General features: G+C 38.7%; 1 protein-coding gene across 4 annotated transcripts in view; it reads left to right on the forward strand.

Annotated features, from left to right (window-relative positions):
- Positions 1–18704, forward strand: part of CMYA5 (cardiomyopathy associated 5) — a 120858-nt gene that overhangs the window by 66954 nt on the left and 35200 nt on the right. For 3 of the 4 annotated variants that reach the window (XM_059916648.1, XM_059916647.1, XM_059916645.1), the window contains exons 3-9: positions 1213–1308; positions 2673–2906; positions 4518–4540; positions 9239–9357; positions 14010–14183; positions 16685–16831; positions 17946–18093. In XM_059916648.1, the coding sequence (XP_059772631.1) occupies positions 1213–1308; positions 2673–2906; positions 4518–4540; positions 9239–9357; positions 14010–14183; positions 16685–16831; positions 17946–18093 (941 nt within the window). The remainder of the gene's footprint in view (positions 1–1212; positions 1309–2672; positions 2907–4517; positions 4541–9238; positions 9358–14009; positions 14184–16684; positions 16832–17945; positions 18094–18704) is intronic. The other variant, XM_059916646.1, reaches the window with a different exon arrangement.

The following is an 18704-nucleotide window of genomic DNA, read 5'->3' on the forward strand; positions in this document are numbered from 1 at the left end:
GCCTTATCTTTTATCTGACATTTGTTTTCTTCCTTCACTCTCTCCCTTCCTTCTTTCTCAATATTTATTGACCTTCCATTCCATGTCAAGAACTGTGCTAATCATAGAGAATGAAAACAAAACTAAACTAAAGGAAGATAGACTTGTAGCTCCCCCAGATCATACAGCATTGTGGGGGCACAGTGTTCTGAGACAGGAACCCTCTGGGAGGAAGTGAAATGGTGGAGGGAGACTGGGCAGGATGGGAAAAGTGTCCCGAAAGGGTGAAGCTTGGGTGAGCCTTAAATAAGATAGAGTTCTTCTAGTAAACAAGGGCAGGGAGGACATTCTAGAGAAAGGGAATGCCATATAAAAAGGCACATTGGTGGGAAAGAGTCCAAGGAAAGGCGGGGCTTGTGTGATTGGAGCCTGAGGGCTTGTGGAGAAGAGGCAGGGGCTAGAGAGGGAAGCAGAGACCAGATCCTGAAGGGGCTTTTCTCAATGTAATTTCTCCATCATTCTTTGGATAGTGAATCAGGCAGATGGAAGCTCTTTTATTCTGTGTTGTTACTTGTTAAGTTTCACAGGATAGATTGCAGCTAGGTTTATAACTAATAGGTGCCATCTTCCCCCATCACCCATATATTTTCTAGTTGGCTGTCACTCCTTGAGAGTATTTTAACCCTTTGAGGGTCATTAGAACCTTAAGGTCTCTTTAGTAGATAGTTTTCATCATTTGGTATACCAGACATTCGGCCTGGTGACACTCTGTTCACCTTCTCAGGATCAGGTGGGGCAGGAACACCTGAAACCATTGGTGCAAATGTGAGAAGGCTACTCAGATATGTTGGACCAGTTCAGAAAAAAGTCTGCCATCTTAGAGGAATGACAATATATAAAAATCAAGGCCTAACTAAGGAGAAAGAATTCAATTCATAGTTTACTAAAACAAGTATGCTTTGAACTCCCCAGCTGACCAAGAAGTCCTTCCTCTTGCATAAGAAAATAAACTGTCTATTGCTGTCACTCACAAACCTCCTAATTGTTTATCATACATTACCTATAGTCAATTTAGATGAAGCAGCAAAGAAAAGTTAAAGATTGATTTGTTAGTGAACATGATATAGTGAATCTCTACCAAACATACTAAACTTATAAGAAAATTGGAACTCACTGCTTGAAGTTCTTTTCTCAAATGTCATATACTAAGGATATCTTAATTCTTTTCTTCAGGTTCAATTAGCAGACTTTCTAGAAGATTTACAAGAAAAATCCTTGAGGATTGAAGCCTTTGTTAGTGAGATAGAATCCTTTTTTAATACCATTGAGGTAAGTTACCTTATCCTCTTTACTTTAACTTGGTCTGCTCATGGCATCACAAATAAATGATTCTAAGCTAAAAGGACCTGAATTGGGGTTTGTGTGTGCCTATGTGGTTTGCCATTGTTGGTTTTGTTCCATTAAAAGTAAAGTCCTTAAGTCTTCCCTCTGTTTCATCAGTGAGACTACTTTCTAAGGATAAATGACTCGCCCTTAAAAACACATGCACATTTATTAGGCACTCACTATGATAGGGCAACTGCTTTACATGCTTTATCCAATTTCATCCTTACAGTAACAATATGAAATAGGAGCTATTATTATGATTATTGCCCCCATTTTATAGGTAAGAAACTGAGACTTAGAGTTAAATATATTAACCAAGGTCATAGTAAGTTTATAGTAAGTTGAGAGCCAAGATTTGAATTCAGATCTGAGTTCTGACTTGCCCTACCATCCTGCTTTTCACTGGGTTAGCTCTGCAGAGGTGCTCTAAAGCACTGCCCAGTGTTTCATGCCCAGGACAGATGAGTGCCTCTCATGGTACCACTGTCTTCGACGAGTTCATGCTGACCCTGCTCCCTCTGCAGTGAAGGAAGGGGGTAGCAATGCTCCATCCATATACAGTCATGGCCCAGGCACCCTTACTTGTCAGTCAGGATTGGTAGAGGGCCCCTGTGGAAGGCTGGTGCACAGTTTCCCCATCACTCGGGTGACTCCTCATCCCAGTTTGCTTGTGAGAGGTCTGCTTAATTCCTGTTGTAGATCAGTTAACACCTGTTGATTATTTTTAGTGTTATTGCCCCCTACCCCTCACTGCCACCAAAGTGTTCCTTTTAGACAGTAAGTAATATGATCACCTTATCACTAGCGCTCTAAGCATCTGAGTTTGTCCAGATGGGCAATAAAGTTTCTCCTGCTCTGGCGGAAACTACCCCTTCCCTGGAGAGCATTTATGAGTGTAGCACCCTGTCCAATATCCTGGCTGTTCCCTCCCTCACACTATGATTTTAGTGGAATGGTGAAAATGGCACTAAACCTTCTCTGCTACCTGATCTACATTCACCGTGATGCCACTTTCAAATTTTATCATGTGGGAATGCAGGTAGGCAATACTTCCCTACAAACATTTTTATGTGTGTTTCATTAACTAAATCCTTCTTGATAGTTCTCTTACAGTGAATTCTGTTGCAAAGCTAACTATGGCAAAAGGGGTTGGTGGGCTGGAAATTTAGACTGTGCATGTAATCTGTGATTCTCTTACCAGGATGCCAGAGGTTAATTATTTAAAAGGCTAGTATTTCTCTTAAAACACACACACACACACGCACTTCTTGGTTCACTCAGAAGGGTTTTTTTGTTTGTTTTTAAAGGAAAACTGTAGTAAAAATGAGAAAATACTAGAAGAACAGAATGAGGAAATGATGAAAAAGGTTTTAGCGCAGTATGATGAGAAAGCCCAGAGCTTTGAGGAAGTGAAGAAAAAGAAGATGGAGTTCCTACATGACCAGATGGTCCACTTTCTGCAGAGCATGGACACTGCCAAGGACACCCTGGAGACCATCGTGAGAGAAGCCGAGGAGCTTGATGAGACCATTTTCTTGACTGTAAGCACCAATTCAAACAGGTCCGGACACCTTGAACCCACTTTGACCCAAGTCTACTTTAAAAAAACTAATCTTTTACTATTCCCTGAGATGATTTATATCTCTATGTGGGGTTTATATAATTCTCATTTAAAAATTATTAGGGCACGCCTCATGCCTATTGAAAAGGCCCAGCCAATCCTTAAAGCCATAACACCCAGATCCAGTTGAAGGACACATGGAAGCCAGGCCACAGCACCATCTGTCTGTTCTTTCACAATGGATTGGTCACTTTCTGAGAGGGAGGGAAAGCAACCTGAAAACTTTATTCATGCCATGCTCCCTTTGGGTGCTGGCCTGATCTTCCAGTGCCTCTCCCCCCTCCACTCCCACTCCCTAATCTGAAATGACCTCTCATAGGGACCATTCCCTCTGAACCTCACCAAGTGGAGAGTAACATTTTGGTACACTTTCAGCATGCAAAAGGATGACATGATATGATACCTCTCTCAGGTAACATGTTGATCTTTTTACAAGGGTCTTCCTGGTGATCAGATTCCTTAATTCAAACAAGTACCTTGTGGACAGAGGGTCCCTTGGGTGCTCCTCAGATTACTCACAGAGACAGCTCTTTGCTCTCCTAATTCCCTAGAACCTTCAGTAGAATACTGGTTCTCCACGGAGCCAGGATTAACCAGGAGTGATGGAGATGTTTTCCCTGAAGGCAATCCTAAACCTAATTGTCAAACCAGAGAAAAGCACCATTTTATGATGAGTGGGAACCTCCCTTTCAAAGCTCCTCAATCCTCCCAGCCTTCTACTAAAGACTGGAGATAGAACGAGGCAAAATGGGGCAATGTTAGGCTTTTGATTTGCCTTTGGGGATGCCTCCATCCGGTGCAAATTTGGGTGTGGTGGTAATGGCATCCTCAAAGGAGGATGAAAATCATTCAGTTGCTTTATGCTTAATTAAGGCAAAGCTTTAGTATTTTAAAATTAAGCACCTCGTTGGAAGTCTAGCACTAATAAAGTGCTTTGTGTTTCCTAAGAACCTTACCTTGGTTTGATAAGAATATTTTCTTCTCTATAGAAGAACAAGCTGTAAAAAAGGAAGCATGTTATTCCTGCTTATAAAAGTAATATATATCCATTTCAGAAAATTTGGAAAGTACAGAAAAGCACAGAGAAGGTATCACCCAGAGATAACTACTGATTACATTTTGCTTTATCTCCACATTGAACAAATTTTAAGTCATTCTCCTTGCTTCAGAGAATTCTATTCTGGAAGCTAAGCCATTTATTAATGAATAGAGAGAAGCAGAGCAGAAGCAACTGTTGCTGGCCTTGCTGATGGTAGAGAGTAAAACTAAAGCCCCCTCCATCCCAGACCTTGTCCGCCACCCCTTCTGAGCACTAATTCCTTTGCTGCCTGGAATGAAGCCCCCCAAAGGAAACAGCCTCAAAGGTAGCTGAGGAGTAATGATTTTTAGAACATACGTGATCTTAATGCTCGAGGTTGGTTTTCCTTTTTGTTGTTAATTAGTTTCTCTCTCTCTCTCCCCTCCCCTCTCCCTTCTTCCTTCCCTCCCTCCCTCCCTTCCCCTCTCTCAATCTCTCTCATTCCCCCATAAGTCGTTTGAGGAAATCAATGAAAGGTATAGAAAATATGGCACAATGTAGTGGCGACTGAGACTAGCATGACTGTATGCTTTATTTTAATATTTTGATGCTTTATAGAAAATGAGCTGCCAGTTTAAAAATGCATACATTTAGTGAGCTCCTGGATTTGCACTTTTATTATAGATACAGTGCTTTTGAAAGCTAAATGACAGCTTTTGAAAGGAAATTGCATGTGCTTTAGTTAAATAACAATTATCATAATGTAGATTTTTAACTGCTTCGTTGAGATGTATTCTGTATTTCCAGCCTAATCTAGACTAGGCTATCTTTCCTGTCACTGCATACAGAACATTTTGTAGATACTTAGACTTACTGGTTAAATATGAGTATTTGAAAGAATCATTCATATCTGCCTTGAGCAATTTGATGACTTATGTAATCTTAATGGAATGTTCTCTCATTTTCTCTTCAGAAGACAGGCATGAATTTATCTTCTTTTTCTGCTCAGCTCACCTAAATGAATCTTCCTCTTTTGATTTTGTTTTTTTTTTTTTTTTTTTTTTAACACTCAATCTAAGAGAAGTTCTTCATTCATTTTTTTTTTTTTTAAATACATTGGCCCCAAGGATTTTTTTTTTTTTTAACTTTATTTATTTATTTATTTACTTATGGCTGTGTTGGGTCTTCGTCTCCGTGCAAGGGCCTTCTCCAGCTGTGGCAAGTGGGGGCCACTCTTCATCGCGGTGCGCGGGCCTCTCACCATCACGGCCTCCCTCGTTGCGGAGCACAGGCTCCAGACGCGCAGGCTCAGTAATTGTGGCTCACTGGCCCAGTTGCTCCGCGGCATGCGGGATCCTCCCAGACCAGGGCTCGAACCCGCGTCCCCTGCACCGGCAGGCAGATTCTCAACCACTGCGCCACCAGGGAAGCCCTCTTCATTCATTTAAAAGGCAAAACACTCAACAAGAAATTAGGAAACGTTGTCTATAAAAACACATAGCAGAGCTATGTTTATCTTCTGGAGCATCTGATAGTGAAATGCTCATACTGATCTGGCACGTTTTCCCTTCTGCCTCATAGCCAGGCCTGAGGTCTTTCCTCCTGTCAGAGCCTAATTTTTTCTTTTAATCATTTTTACCCCTTTAATGTAAATTTCTAAAATTGTAAATATTATCTTCAGTTCACTTCATTCAATGCCAAATTGTGAAATAGCATAAAGTAAAATCAGAAATTTGTATTTGTGATATATTAAAATATAGAAAAATGGGTTTGGATTAGAAACCTGATTTTTTAGATAATGAAAACTGTACAGATGAATCTTATTTACCTTTAAAAAAAACATGTTCAACAGAATATTCTCAAGATGCTTTAAGAAAATAGTTTGTATATTAATATTGGCATTAATCAATAAGAGTTTTATTATAGTGGCTCTGTTATAAATAGAATTACTCAGGGAGCTTTAAAAAATGCTGATACCTCAATCTTACCTCATGAGATTCTGGCTTAACTGTTGTGGGGTGTGGCCAGGGTATTTTTAAAGCTTGCTAGGTTATTTCAGTGCACAGGCAGGGTTGAGAACCTCTGGTTTATAACAACCTGTCCTCTGGCCTGGTGGTGCCCCAGACTGGCTTCTGAGTTACCTGTGCAGTTTGTTAAACCAAAGCTTCTGGAGCTCCACCCCGGATCCACTACAGGAGAATCCAGGTGGGACCAGGCACCTGCACGTGTACCAGTTCTCACGCAGGAGTCAGAGGCACACCGGGCAGGTCTGGAAGCTGATACCCTGGAGGCCTTGCTCCCAGTTTTCTTTATTTTTTTAAAATTACACATTTCTTCTAAGTATTATTGATATTTATTTTTACCCCCAAAGTATATGGATTTAGAGTGCCATTCCGTATGCACTGGACAATGTAGGGGCATATTTGCTTATTTGTTATATTTCATTCACTCGTGGAAGATACTGATTGGCAAGAAAACTTGGTGAATGTAAATTTGCAAATGTGTTTACCTTTAAAAATGCTATAGTTTCACATTTTTACTTTTCTAAACATTAGAATATTAACTTGCTAATACGAATTGACATGCATTTAATTCTAAATACCATTTTTTTTGGTTTTGTGCTTGAACTTGTTCATCTGTGTGTCATTTTAATTAATTTTGATCTCATTGTCCAATTGACAATGAATTAATCTTTGCAGAAGCTGCATGTTGCCTAAAGGAGCGTACACTTGGGATAACCATTATTTTTCTGTAAGGAAAAAAGATAACAAAATTCAGAATTTGGTGAAGCAATATAAGCAATTAAAGAAAATCCTGTTAAATGTACACACACATGATGAAGCTTGATTTTTTTCACTAAAATGAAGCCTTTCATGTTCTCAAGACAACTTCTGCCTCAAAGTCTCAATGTCGTTGGTGTTCCTTTCTATGAGAAATGCTAATTATCTAGCTTTTTCTCCTAGTTTTTTCCCCTTGCTGCTTTTTTTTCCCCTGCCATCATATTATATATCTAAAGGCAGTGCTCATATATTAAATAATTCTTCTTGACACTGAAAATGCTTAAATTAAAGAATGCTGTCAAGGATATTTAGACTCAAAATTTGCATATTTTAAAAAACACATTTGCTTAGAAAATGCTGTTCTGTTAAGAGGATAATTTTTTTTCCTCTGTTTTGCTTTTTTGTGTTCTAATAATGAAAGCGAGTCACAACCATTGTAGGACCTGCTCATAAAAAGATGTCCGCTTGCCCTTACACACACTGATGTTAAAATTGAACAGATCAGTGCATAAGGGAAAATTCAAACATTTTCTGTGTTCTATCTATAGCTACAGCCTCTGTGCTACAAAAAAGTCCTCCATTTCGTCAGTGACATGTACTGAGAGGACTTAGTATGTGCACTAGTCACCCCTGTTTGTTCATTCTGAGCCTATCATTTCCAATCTCCAAAGCCTTAATTAAGGCTCGTGTTGTCTTCCCTCATCAAGAGCGTCATGGAGTCCTCCCAACTGGCCTCACTACCTCTCTAGTCTACTTGCTCTGATTCTCCCTCAGACTCATGCCAGGGTACTCTTCTAAACTTCCCTTGTGTAAACACTTCTATGGCTCTCCCTGCCTTAAAAGACAAAATGGAAACTCTTGGTGGATATGAAAGACTTCCCAGTCAAGCCACAAATCACCTTTCTATTTCATCTCTAACTGTCTCCCTTTCCCAGTTCTCAAGGTAGCCCATGGTCCCCTCTGGGCCTTGAGTGTGTCATACTCTTTCACAACTCCATGCCTTTATTCATGCTGTTCTCTCTGCAACACCTGTACTATCTTTTCTGCCTAGGAAACTCCTACTTATTTTTAAGACTCAGCCAAATGTTACCTCCTCTTTGAAGTCCCTACTGGAACATCTCCCCCAAATCAGATGATAGTGAATTTTATTATTCCTAACACAAGTAAGCATAGTGGGCACTCTAAATATTTCAGTTATATTTTATAATCTTTTCCCCTCATATTGATAAATTTTCCAGACCTGAGAGCCTGATATTCTCATCCAAATGAAACCTTGTCCTCTTATTCATTCAAAATATATTTATTAAAAGCCTACTATGTGCCAAGTAACACATTACAGTACAGTAGTGAACCCAGCAAAGTCCTTTTTTTGCGTGTAGATTATAGTCAGGTGAAGTAGACAGACAAAAACAAATAGGTTGTAATGAGTTTCAGGAAAAAACACGACAAAGTAAGGAACAGAAGAAGGGAGCGGGCTGCCCTCTCTGAAGAGCTGACATTTGAACAGAGATCTAAATTAAGTGAGGAAGGAGCCACACAAGTATTTAGGAGAAGAAAGTTCCAACAGCAGGTGAAAGGCTTAGAGGTGGGTCTGTGCTACCCAAACCCCAACGTCCATGATTATGAAGCTGATGGAGTTCCTAGTGGTTGACTTAATTTCTGGAAGGTAATTCCAGTCCTCTGTGAGTGAGGTGCACAGAGGAGAGCGCCTAACCAAAGTTTAGGCCCCTCATGCTAAAGATAAATGTTTTTGCAATTCTACCTTCCCCTTTTCCCTCTTCAGAATCTACCTTTTTTTTTTTTTTTTTTTTTAATTTTAAGCCCAGATTTCACCTGGATACCAATGCTGAGTATTTGTTGGCATCCCTCCTAAGACGGTCTTGAGTATAAAGAAAGCTATTAATTTATATACTGTGGCTTATTTAGTCTTTTAAGAATCGATAGACTTTATCCTCCTTCATTGCTGTATCCCAGAACCCAGAACAGTGCCTGGCACATAGTAGGTGAACATATTTTCTTGAAAGACTAAATGGTGAGATGTATAATAGTGACGGTTGAAAACAGCAAAGATATCACACAGTATGTGAATTTCCAGATGGGCTCCGAACATTTTTATCTTTAGGGAGCATAAACAATCACTAAAATGTAATCATTTTTAGGACTAACTTTATAGAGGCAAAATTAAGACTGTATAATTCAATGGAATCTATTCAGATTTAAGGATATAGGAATGGAGTTTCTAATATTACCAGTTGCACTGAAGAATCCTGTGAATAGATTTTATACATATATTTCCAGATTTTGAAACAGTTTAAATTCTTTTTGGATACAACGCCTCACAGAAACCACCACCATCACCACCACCACCACCACCAACTTCATTTTGAATAACTGTTCTTAGCTTTCATTTTGTATGCTAATAATTTCTTATATAGAAATATTTTCCCCTAATAGGTTGCTTTCTGCAATGGAGAGCACTGCTTCTTTAGAGAAAATGCCTGCTGCGTTTTCGCTTTTTGAACATTATGACGACAGCTCGGCAAGAAGTGACCAGATGTTAAAACAAGTGGCTGGTAGGAACTTCAATATATTATTTACCTTGATGAAATTTGGCAGTTTTTCTTATTTGTTTTATAAAGTTGTTGAATGTAAGGAAGTATAACTGGAAAAAGAAAACTCTTAGTTGTCAAAATTTAAAGCTAGATTCTGAAATAAAGCGTGAGACTAGCAAACCATTTCAGTTATAAACTGCATTTCCATTTGAAGCTTTATGACTGTGCTGGGATATTGAGGAGGTGGAAGGAAGTAGCAATGGAATCGAAGGGTCTTCTCTCTTTTTTTTTTTTTTCCTTTTAAAAGAGGATTTCTCTCTCTCTTCTAGAGATTATTTGCTTCATGCCAGCAGCCAGGTATAGAAGGAAAAATAAATCAAATATTTTCATATATGTTGAACAGATTTTTCTTTCTGAGTGGTTTTCCCCTCTTCAATTGAGTTCTTTTTCCTTTTTTCAAACTAAACAGATTAACTTAGAGAACTAACAGCTCCGCATCATGCTCTGTAGCCAGCAGCCTCCTACTCAGCTGTGAAAAGCATCCTGCCGGCTCCTCAGAATATTTTTTAATGTGCTATTTTAACAAACAAGACAATGACATTTCTTTAGATTTTTCAAAGCCGCTGTGTTTCAGTGAAGTAACCAAGTTCCACTTACTGTAAAATGTACTTAGATGCCCTCCTTAAAAGATGCTATAGTCTTCTAAAGCAAACCTTAAAGACAACTTCTGTTTTCAAATTGATGATTAACTTTCATTCCTGTGGGAAGAGTTTTAATTTAGTAACTAGTAAAAGGTTACTGTGTCTTTAAAAAAAACTGAAAAACAGAAAAGCACCCCGCCCCCGCAAAACCCATCAACCCTATATAAAATGAAAAATTCAGTCATTTGTCCTAACGGGTTTTCTCTAGAAATATCTCAGAACAAAAGGGTATTTTCTTGTAATGTCTTTAAGAAGCATTTGAATAGAGCAGCGGTTGCAAACCAAGAAATTCTGGTCAACAGAGGAGCTCTTTTGCTTTTAAGGGATTCGTTATATGCTGTTGTTTATTTAGAAGGCTATTCTTTTGAATATCTGATGGGCAATAAGAGGGCATTTTGTATATTTTAGAGGTCACAGAGTTAAATTTGTCATAAAGTGTTCATGATTCATTCAGAAACAGTGCATGTGGCAGTCCCAGTAGTTCCAAACTGTTATGGGGAGACTGGTCTCTGAGATATAAATGGCATTCGTTGTACATCTGCTTCCCAGAATTGGAGCCCAGGGTGTTGACTTGCTGCTAGATAGTTTTTGCTCATTTTGTGACCAACAACATCTCTCAGCTATAAAGTCCTCACCGGGTGCCTGAAAAGCTAATCTGATCACTGTAATAAACAGATATAATAAGGAAAGGATGTGACCTTTATGATGAGAAACAGAGCAGCCCCTAACATTTCTTCCGTGCTTACATGATGCCTGGCAGTGTGGAGACTGTTATCTAATTAGACTGTCAGCTAATCTCACAGCAACTCTAGGAGGTAGGTTTTATTGTTATTCCCATTTGACAGGTGAGGAAATAAAGGGAACAGAGAAATGCCTCTCATATTGCCCTAGATACACAGCTATTTGCGGTGGGGGGGGGGGGTGGTGTGTGGCGGGTGGAGTTTGGCTTCAGAGTCTTTGCACTTGAACCACTGCTCTACACCAAAGAGGCTGAGTGCATTGCTGTGAAAGGAGGGGTAACTATAGATTAGTGACATCCAAGGCTTCCTGGACTCTGCTCCTAAGAACTTTTTCTTTTAATTGTGGTAAAATATGCATAAAATAAAATTTACCATTTTAACCATGTTGAAGCCACTATCGTACAACCATCACCACTAATCCATCTCCCAAATTCTTTTCATCTTGCAAGACTGAAACTGTATCTATTAAATACCAACTCCTCATTCCTCCTGCCCCCGCCCCCTCCCCCCAGCCTCTGGCAACCACCATTCTACTTCCTGTCTGTATGAATTTAAAGCACTCTAGGTACCTCATATAAGTGGAATTATGCAGTATTTGTCTTTTTGTGACTGGCTTATTTCACTTAGCATAATGTCCTCAAAGTTCATCCGTGTTGTACCATGTGTCAGAATGCCCTTCCTTATTAAAGCTGAATAAATTCCATTGGCTGTCTATACTGCATTTTGCTTATCCATTCACTCATCGATGTACTTTTGGGTTGGTTTCACATTTGGGCTACTGCAAATCATGCTGTTCTCCTGAGGACTTTTTTGAAAGCTAGGTTGAGTGGGAATATGTATCCACCACAGGTACTGAAGTGCGGGTTGATCTAATGCTTAGCTCGCCAAGCATGACAGCTCTTTATGGGCACACTGTCAGGCAGAGGGAATCCATGGGGCGATGCTCTGCCTAGTTCCTTAGCCTCTGGCAAAGAAGCCTTAAAATCATTTTGCATTTTTTGGCATTACTCCTACTCAAGTTTATTACTACAGAAGTGTAAGTAGCATTGCTAACGTGTAAAATCTGAGCTTCTGATGTCCTTTTGCCACACAGGAATTGTAAATCCAGCCACTGTTATTAGATTACATCTATGGAATAGTCATACTCCCTTCTTAATTTTAGAATACTTTGAAGAACAAAAGTGGTTCTTGTTTTGAAAAAAGATGTTTTAATTTTAATGTTTTTACAGGAATAGATTAAGTACAAAATTATTTCTAGCCTACATGCTTTGCTTAATTCCCTACAACTGCTTATTCCTTAAAATTTGTTGATTTTGGGGTCAGTTATCAATTTTAAGTTTGTTAAGCTACCTGAGAGAGAGATTTTTGAAAAGATGTTGCCATTTTTAAAAAGGCAGCTATAGCGCAATTTATAATTCATAGAGAAAAAAGCTGCATTTTCGTTGTTCATGCCTTAAGAAGTTCTCCAGCACTGCTTCAAAGATGATTGATAATAGTCAATCTGCTTGGCTCTTCCATAAACCTGGGCAACATGAAAATTTACTGAACTACATTTATCTGGATGGACTCCTTTAGAATGTGACACTGATTTCCTGCTGGGAAGACAGAAAAGTCAAAGATAGTATAAGAGTCTCTGAACCACTATCAGTCCTTGGGGAGGTGCTCTGACAGGCAGGCTTCCTGCCTTATCATGCAGGCTCCCAGCATGTCTTACCTCTGTGTTCCCTCTGTGATTTACCAGATGATGGGTCTCTACTTCAGCTCCCATCTTCAGGGGCTTCCTGCCTTCTCCCCTCCATTTTCTGTGCTCCTGCAAAAGGCCATGTTGCTTTCTGAATGTTAACACTGGTTATGTGTCAGATACATTGCTAAGCACTTAATATACATTATCTTGCTTTTTAAAACAGCCCTGGGAGGAAATGGTATTACTGTCGTTTTCCCATTTTAAAGATGGAGGAACTGAAGCTGAGATAACACAGCTCCTAAGTGGGGGATCTGGCATTTAACCTTAGGCCAGCCTCTCTGCTCCAAAGCCCATGAACTTGCCCAGTCTCTTATCCTGCTTCTCATTTTTCATAACTGTGTATTTCTTCAGGTCTTTATCTCTTTATTGAATCTTTTCAATGTGTCTCTTTTTGTTCCATTTACTAAATTTAGACCCATTTATTTCTTCTAATTTCCACTTTCCTGTTGAACTAAACTTTGTTTTCTTTCCCTTCAGTGTTGACTTTTAATAAAGTAATCTCACAAAATTTGGCCTGTATTATTCAGCAAGCTCATCTCTCAGGAAATTGTTGATAGGAAAATAACAACACAAATAAATTTAAAAACAGGACATCTTTTCAACTATGGGAATAACCTTTTCCTTTAATTTGTAAACTATGTTCAGTGCTTTTATATCTCAAAAATTTTAGAGGAGAATTGTATAGGAGCTTGATTTATGGTGTCGTATATGCTGTTAATGTTCAATATGCATAATTATAAACCTTTGAAATCTCTAGTAAAACACTTGAGAATATTGTTGTCTTTAAAATTCAGAACAATGGATTTATACTAGATATCTAAACCTTATATTTGAATCAGTTAATAGGGTACTTTTTCCCCCATGTAATTTTTACATTTTGTTTTAGAAAGTTGTAGGTATAGTCATGTTGGAGATGAAAAAAATGGGATAGTCGTTTCAGAAAGTGTATTTTGGTATTTTATTCATGCAAGTCTTTTTCAGCCTTGATGATATAGCAACTATAGCTAAAAAGGGTTTCATTTGTCTCTATCTGAATATAGTTTCTATACTGATGTAGAAGGATACAACATTGGTTATCTAGCAATGTGTTCTCAAAGTTTTGTTTTGAAGGAAAACCAAATCATTTGATGAATCCTCTAACTTGTATAAGTTTATTGCTCTAAATATAGGATTACAGAAGAATATTATCAAGTGATCCCATTGGGAGATCCATTTTTTGTTTACTTCTATGTATACTATATGTATATATGTACACATGCTGACAAGACATTTTGGAGGGAGACACACTCAACTGTAACAGTGGTTGCCTCCAAGGAATATCCTTGGGGTTGTGGGCTGTTGGGAACAAGGTAGTCCTCCCAGCTTTACTCCATGTACTTCTGTATTGTTTCCATTTTTATCAGTAAGTACAAGTGACTTTTGCAAAAAGAAAAAGAAATCAATCAATAAAAGCAGCATTACTGATAATAAATCTTGCTTATATTCCAGTTCCACAGCCTCCTAGATTAGAACCTCAGGAACCAAATTCTGCCACTAGCACAACGATTGCAGTTTACTGGAGCATGAACAAGGAAGATGTCGTTGACTCATTCCAGGTTTACTGCATGGAGGAGCCACAAGATGACCAGGAAGTAAATGGTAGGATTGCTAACACAAATTCAGGTGCATATGTACATTTCTATATCTTAATGTGTAGTATTTAAACATATACATATTATGGCTCTTTCCACAAAGCACGTGTAGACACTTAGAAAAACAACAATGAACCAACAATCGTATAATGAAATAACATGTAAGCAAAATTTAGAAATCAGGATCAAGGAAAACAAAAATGCGTAAATATCATCCTAATGATCAACATGAATACTGTACTTGAAATTCAAATTTGGCTTTGAGTTCTCAGGTTAACAGGAGAAATTAAGTGATTCTCATTTTCAGGCAGGAGGTAATGTACCAAAGTGTTGAAAACAAAGTTTCAATCAGAACTGAAGTCTAAAAGACAAGTATAAAGTGTGCCACTTTGTAGAGGAGAAATGAGCTGTATATAGGACGCTGTCCTCCACAGTAATTTTAGTGCAAATGCAGCATTGGATGTCATGGTTGGCATTTCTCAGATCCACCTTTGATAAAAGCTGAAAACAAACTATAAAGGTAAATTCAGAGTTCACACTTCTCAAGGCATGAGAAGACTGTATGGTGTAGTCTTCTGGTGTCCCAAATTAATGCGAAGATAGAGGTGAAAGTGCTTAGGAGGGTGAATGGGTGGCACGTCATATAGTTGAGCCTCTGTAGATACCTCTAGGACCTCTAATAAGACCTAGAAGCCAGGCAGTTTGAGGTTGTACTTCCTGATGAATCAGAGCTGGGAGTGCTGGCCTTCTGTGTTGCTTGTTGAAGATAGACCCATTTATTTTGGAAATCAGATGAGCATGTGACAGGATTGACATGGCATAGGAACCCAATTTGTAATAAGGAATGAATTATAATGTATTTCACTGTTAACCAGTATTTAAGTCTTTTCAGATGTCATGTGATACTTATTTAAATTAGAAAAAAAGTAAGAAAGCAACCATAGGCATATTGTAAAGTTGGCTAAGTTTGTCTATAAGAACTCCTATCTTATTGGGGACCTATTACCATATACCTGTCACAGCACAACAAGGAAAGTGCTCTTATCTGCATTTGCAAATGAGAAAACTGATGTGAGATTAAATAATTTGCCCAAGACCACACAAGTTACTTGGGACCAGGGCAGGTTTTAAATACAGATCTTTCAGATTCCAAAGCTTACGTTTTTATTTGCTTGACTCTGTGTTTGTTCTGTTATACCACACTTCACCGTGTCTATCCAGCTATATCATGGAACTTCATGCCTCTCCAAGACTCCTCTTAACAACTGTTTATTTCCTGGAGTACTTTTTAAAAGTGCTTCACCGCCACCACCCCCCGACGCCCCGCACCATGCCCCACTTACCTGTGCTGTGTCTCATTCATTCAATGCCTTGAACTCTGCTGATGCCAGTTCATTATTCTGATGGTCTAGACTGTGATACCATGCGGTGTGTATTAGGTCTCTAGTAACATATGCTATGTGCTCTGTTAAAAGGAGTACCAGGCTAACAGGACTTAGCCTAAAAGGATAATTCCATTGAAAACTGCAGTCACAAGTTCTAGGCTATGGGGAAATGTTTTTCAGTGTATATGTCTTTATGATATTATTTAAGCCAAACTTTCTGCGCAGAAAGTATAGCTCATTGGGAAAGAGAGATGCAATTGAAGAAACCTTCTGAGTTGAAGATCTCTTAAATTTACTTTAAAAGGGAACAATCTGGGTTTCTTAACTGGAGGGGTTTTGAAGATGTAACATCCTGGAGTAATAAGAGAGGATAACTGGAATTACCATAAGCTAATTTAGAAAAGAAAATTGTTCTTTTAAAAGGAGAGAAAATTTCAGTAAGAATAATCAGATTGGCCCAAGGGGCAGGTGTTCAGAATGTTATTGAGTAATATTTACTACTAACATATTGAAAATAATATAAGTAATTTTAGGAAATGTCTTGACTAAACAAAGTTATTTCTTAGAATAGTTTATACTCTATCAAAGGTGTTTAAGTATTTCTATAAATTGTGGAAATCTCTAGGGGAAAGGATTCTGGAATTCATGAGAAGGAAGCAGGATTTGAAACTTGGAAAATCATACTGAATACTAAAATGCTTTACTAATCTGTAAAGATGCTTTTTAACATCATAAATTTAGAAAACGTGGGATTGTCCTTATTTTATTACATACTCTCCTGAAATATTGGCATTGCTTCTTAAGAATTTTCTTGAGAATGTATTACTGAGATTTAAGTTAACATAAACTCTGCAATTTTAGTATTTGCTATTGAAATAAGTTACTTTAATTGCGGAATATGAAGCTCAGGATCTTACTAATATGCTATTATTTTCTGGTAAGTGTTCACAAGTAATACTATGTCATTCTAAATATCTTGCAGAATGCTGTTGCTTTAAGTTTTCTAAAGTGCTATCTATCACACAGTAGTATCTGTAAGTTTATCAGTTTGTGTTTCCCACTGAAAAATGTGTTATTTTTCCAATAACTGTAACTTTCAACTAACTTAGGAAGATACCCTAGCGTTTATGATTGTGTTTTATGCTAGATTTGGTAGAAGAATACAGAGTGACCGTGAAAGAAAGCTACTGCGTTTTTGAAGATTTAGAACCTGACCGATGCTATCAAGTATGGGTAATGGCTGTGAATTTCACCGGATGTAGCCTGCCCAGCGAAAGGGCAATTTTTAGAACAGGTAAAGAGATGTTAAGGGGGTGTTAGGAGGCAATACTCAATTCTTCACAGACTATTAAGATCTACCAATAAGCATTTGTTAAGCACCTATTGTGTGCTGGGTATTGTGCAGTGCTGGGTTTACAACAAGAAATAAGACTGGGCTCTTCTCACAAAGCTCATACTCAAGTGCGGGAGACACAGAACAAAAGATTATAAAAACTGTGTGGTAAGGGCCGTGATCCAGAACACTCCAGAGGGGTATCCGAGACAGGCCAGGGCAGGGACAGGGTCAGGAATGGCTTCCTAGAACTGATGTCTGAATGGAATCCTTAAAGGATCAGTAGGAATAATGTGTTAAAGGAGTGTATTCCATTTGAAGAAGACAAATGAGCACAGGTGCCCAGGTAAGAAAGAGTATGGAGTGTGCAGGATACAACAAGAATTTTGGTATTATTTCTTTGACTTAAAAACAAGGAGAGGGGAGACATGAGATGAGAAAGGTATAGTGTATAGAGTTCACATTTGCTAAGGTAAGAAGCTCAGGCTTCCTCATATAGGTGCTGGGAGCCCCCAAAAGGTTTCTCAGCAATGGTATTCAGCTGGGAATGCATTCCCATGATGGAACCTTTTCACAGGGGGCTGAAGCAGGTGTAGGATAAGCCGAGTTTGCATTGCCTTTAAGATAATTGTAACTGTCCCTGCCCTGGCCTGTCTTGGATACCCGTCTGAGGCAGTTAACTTACTTCCACTGGTTTATCCTTTCTTCTTGCCTTTTAAAACAAGTAGTTATTGAGCACCTATTGATGGCAAGATCATGGCTAACTTTTGTGTAAAGGAAGGGGACAAGAATACTTTTATTTACTTGTATATGTATGAAGAAACTCTGGTAGGATTTATAGGAAGCTACTTTTAGAAGCTGTTTGCGGATGGGTGAAAACTGGGCAATTTGGAAGGCAGGGGTGAGAGGGAGACTTTTCACTGTATACATTTTTATATCTTTTGGATTTTCAACCTAGAATGTATTTTTTAGTCAAAAATTAAAATAAAATCATGCCCAAGCATTCTTCCCAGAGTACCAGGGAAGCAGAACTGCCATAGAGTGAGCCACAGTTGACTTGGTTCTCTCTCTGCAGCGCCCTCCACCCCTGTGATCTGTGCCGAGGACTGTACTGTGTGTTGGAACACGGCCACCATCCGATGGCGGCCTGCCAACCCAGAGGCCACTGAGACCTACACTTTGGAGTACTGCAGACAGCACTCTCCCGAGGGCGAGGGCCTCAGGTAAAGATCCGTCTCCATGGGGAGAGCCTGGGGTACCAGGAACCTAGCACAGGCCTCCAAGCTAACCTCTAAGCTTATGCTCACAGAGGGAGAAAAGCTTCCTAAAATCCTCCTGAGATAATTAAGCCGTTGACTTGATTTGCAACTCCATCACTATTCGTCAATGAACTCTAAGTTTGTAATAAACACATGCTGCAATGCAGAATAATCACTCCCTTGTAAGAAAAATATATGTGAATTTTAATAAGATAGAACTTTCTTTGAGATACATTTAATTTGAGTCATTAGACAGGATATATGCATATGTTATCTGCTTTTTAGTAGTTAGATCAGAATAGGTACCACCTAACTCAGGAGACTAATAGCGAGCTTGTATATAATGTAAATTTGAATGTCTCCATGATATATTGGTAATATAAAGGACCTAATGACATATATATTATCACAGAGATATACCTGCCTCTTCAAGAGCATGAAGAATCTAGAGACTTTTTCTGGAAAAAAGAAATGTAAAGCTCTCTCACTAAAATTACGAAGCTAAAATTTATCAATAAAGGGCTGTGCATCCAGAGGACCTTTGGTAAATGTTACTTCATTTACTTATTAACCTC

This window comes from Balaenoptera ricei, chromosome 3 (genome assembly GCF_028023285.1).
Source record: "Balaenoptera ricei isolate mBalRic1 chromosome 3, mBalRic1.hap2, whole genome shotgun sequence".
Lineage (NCBI taxonomy): Eukaryota > Metazoa > Chordata > Mammalia > Artiodactyla > Balaenopteridae > Balaenoptera > Balaenoptera ricei.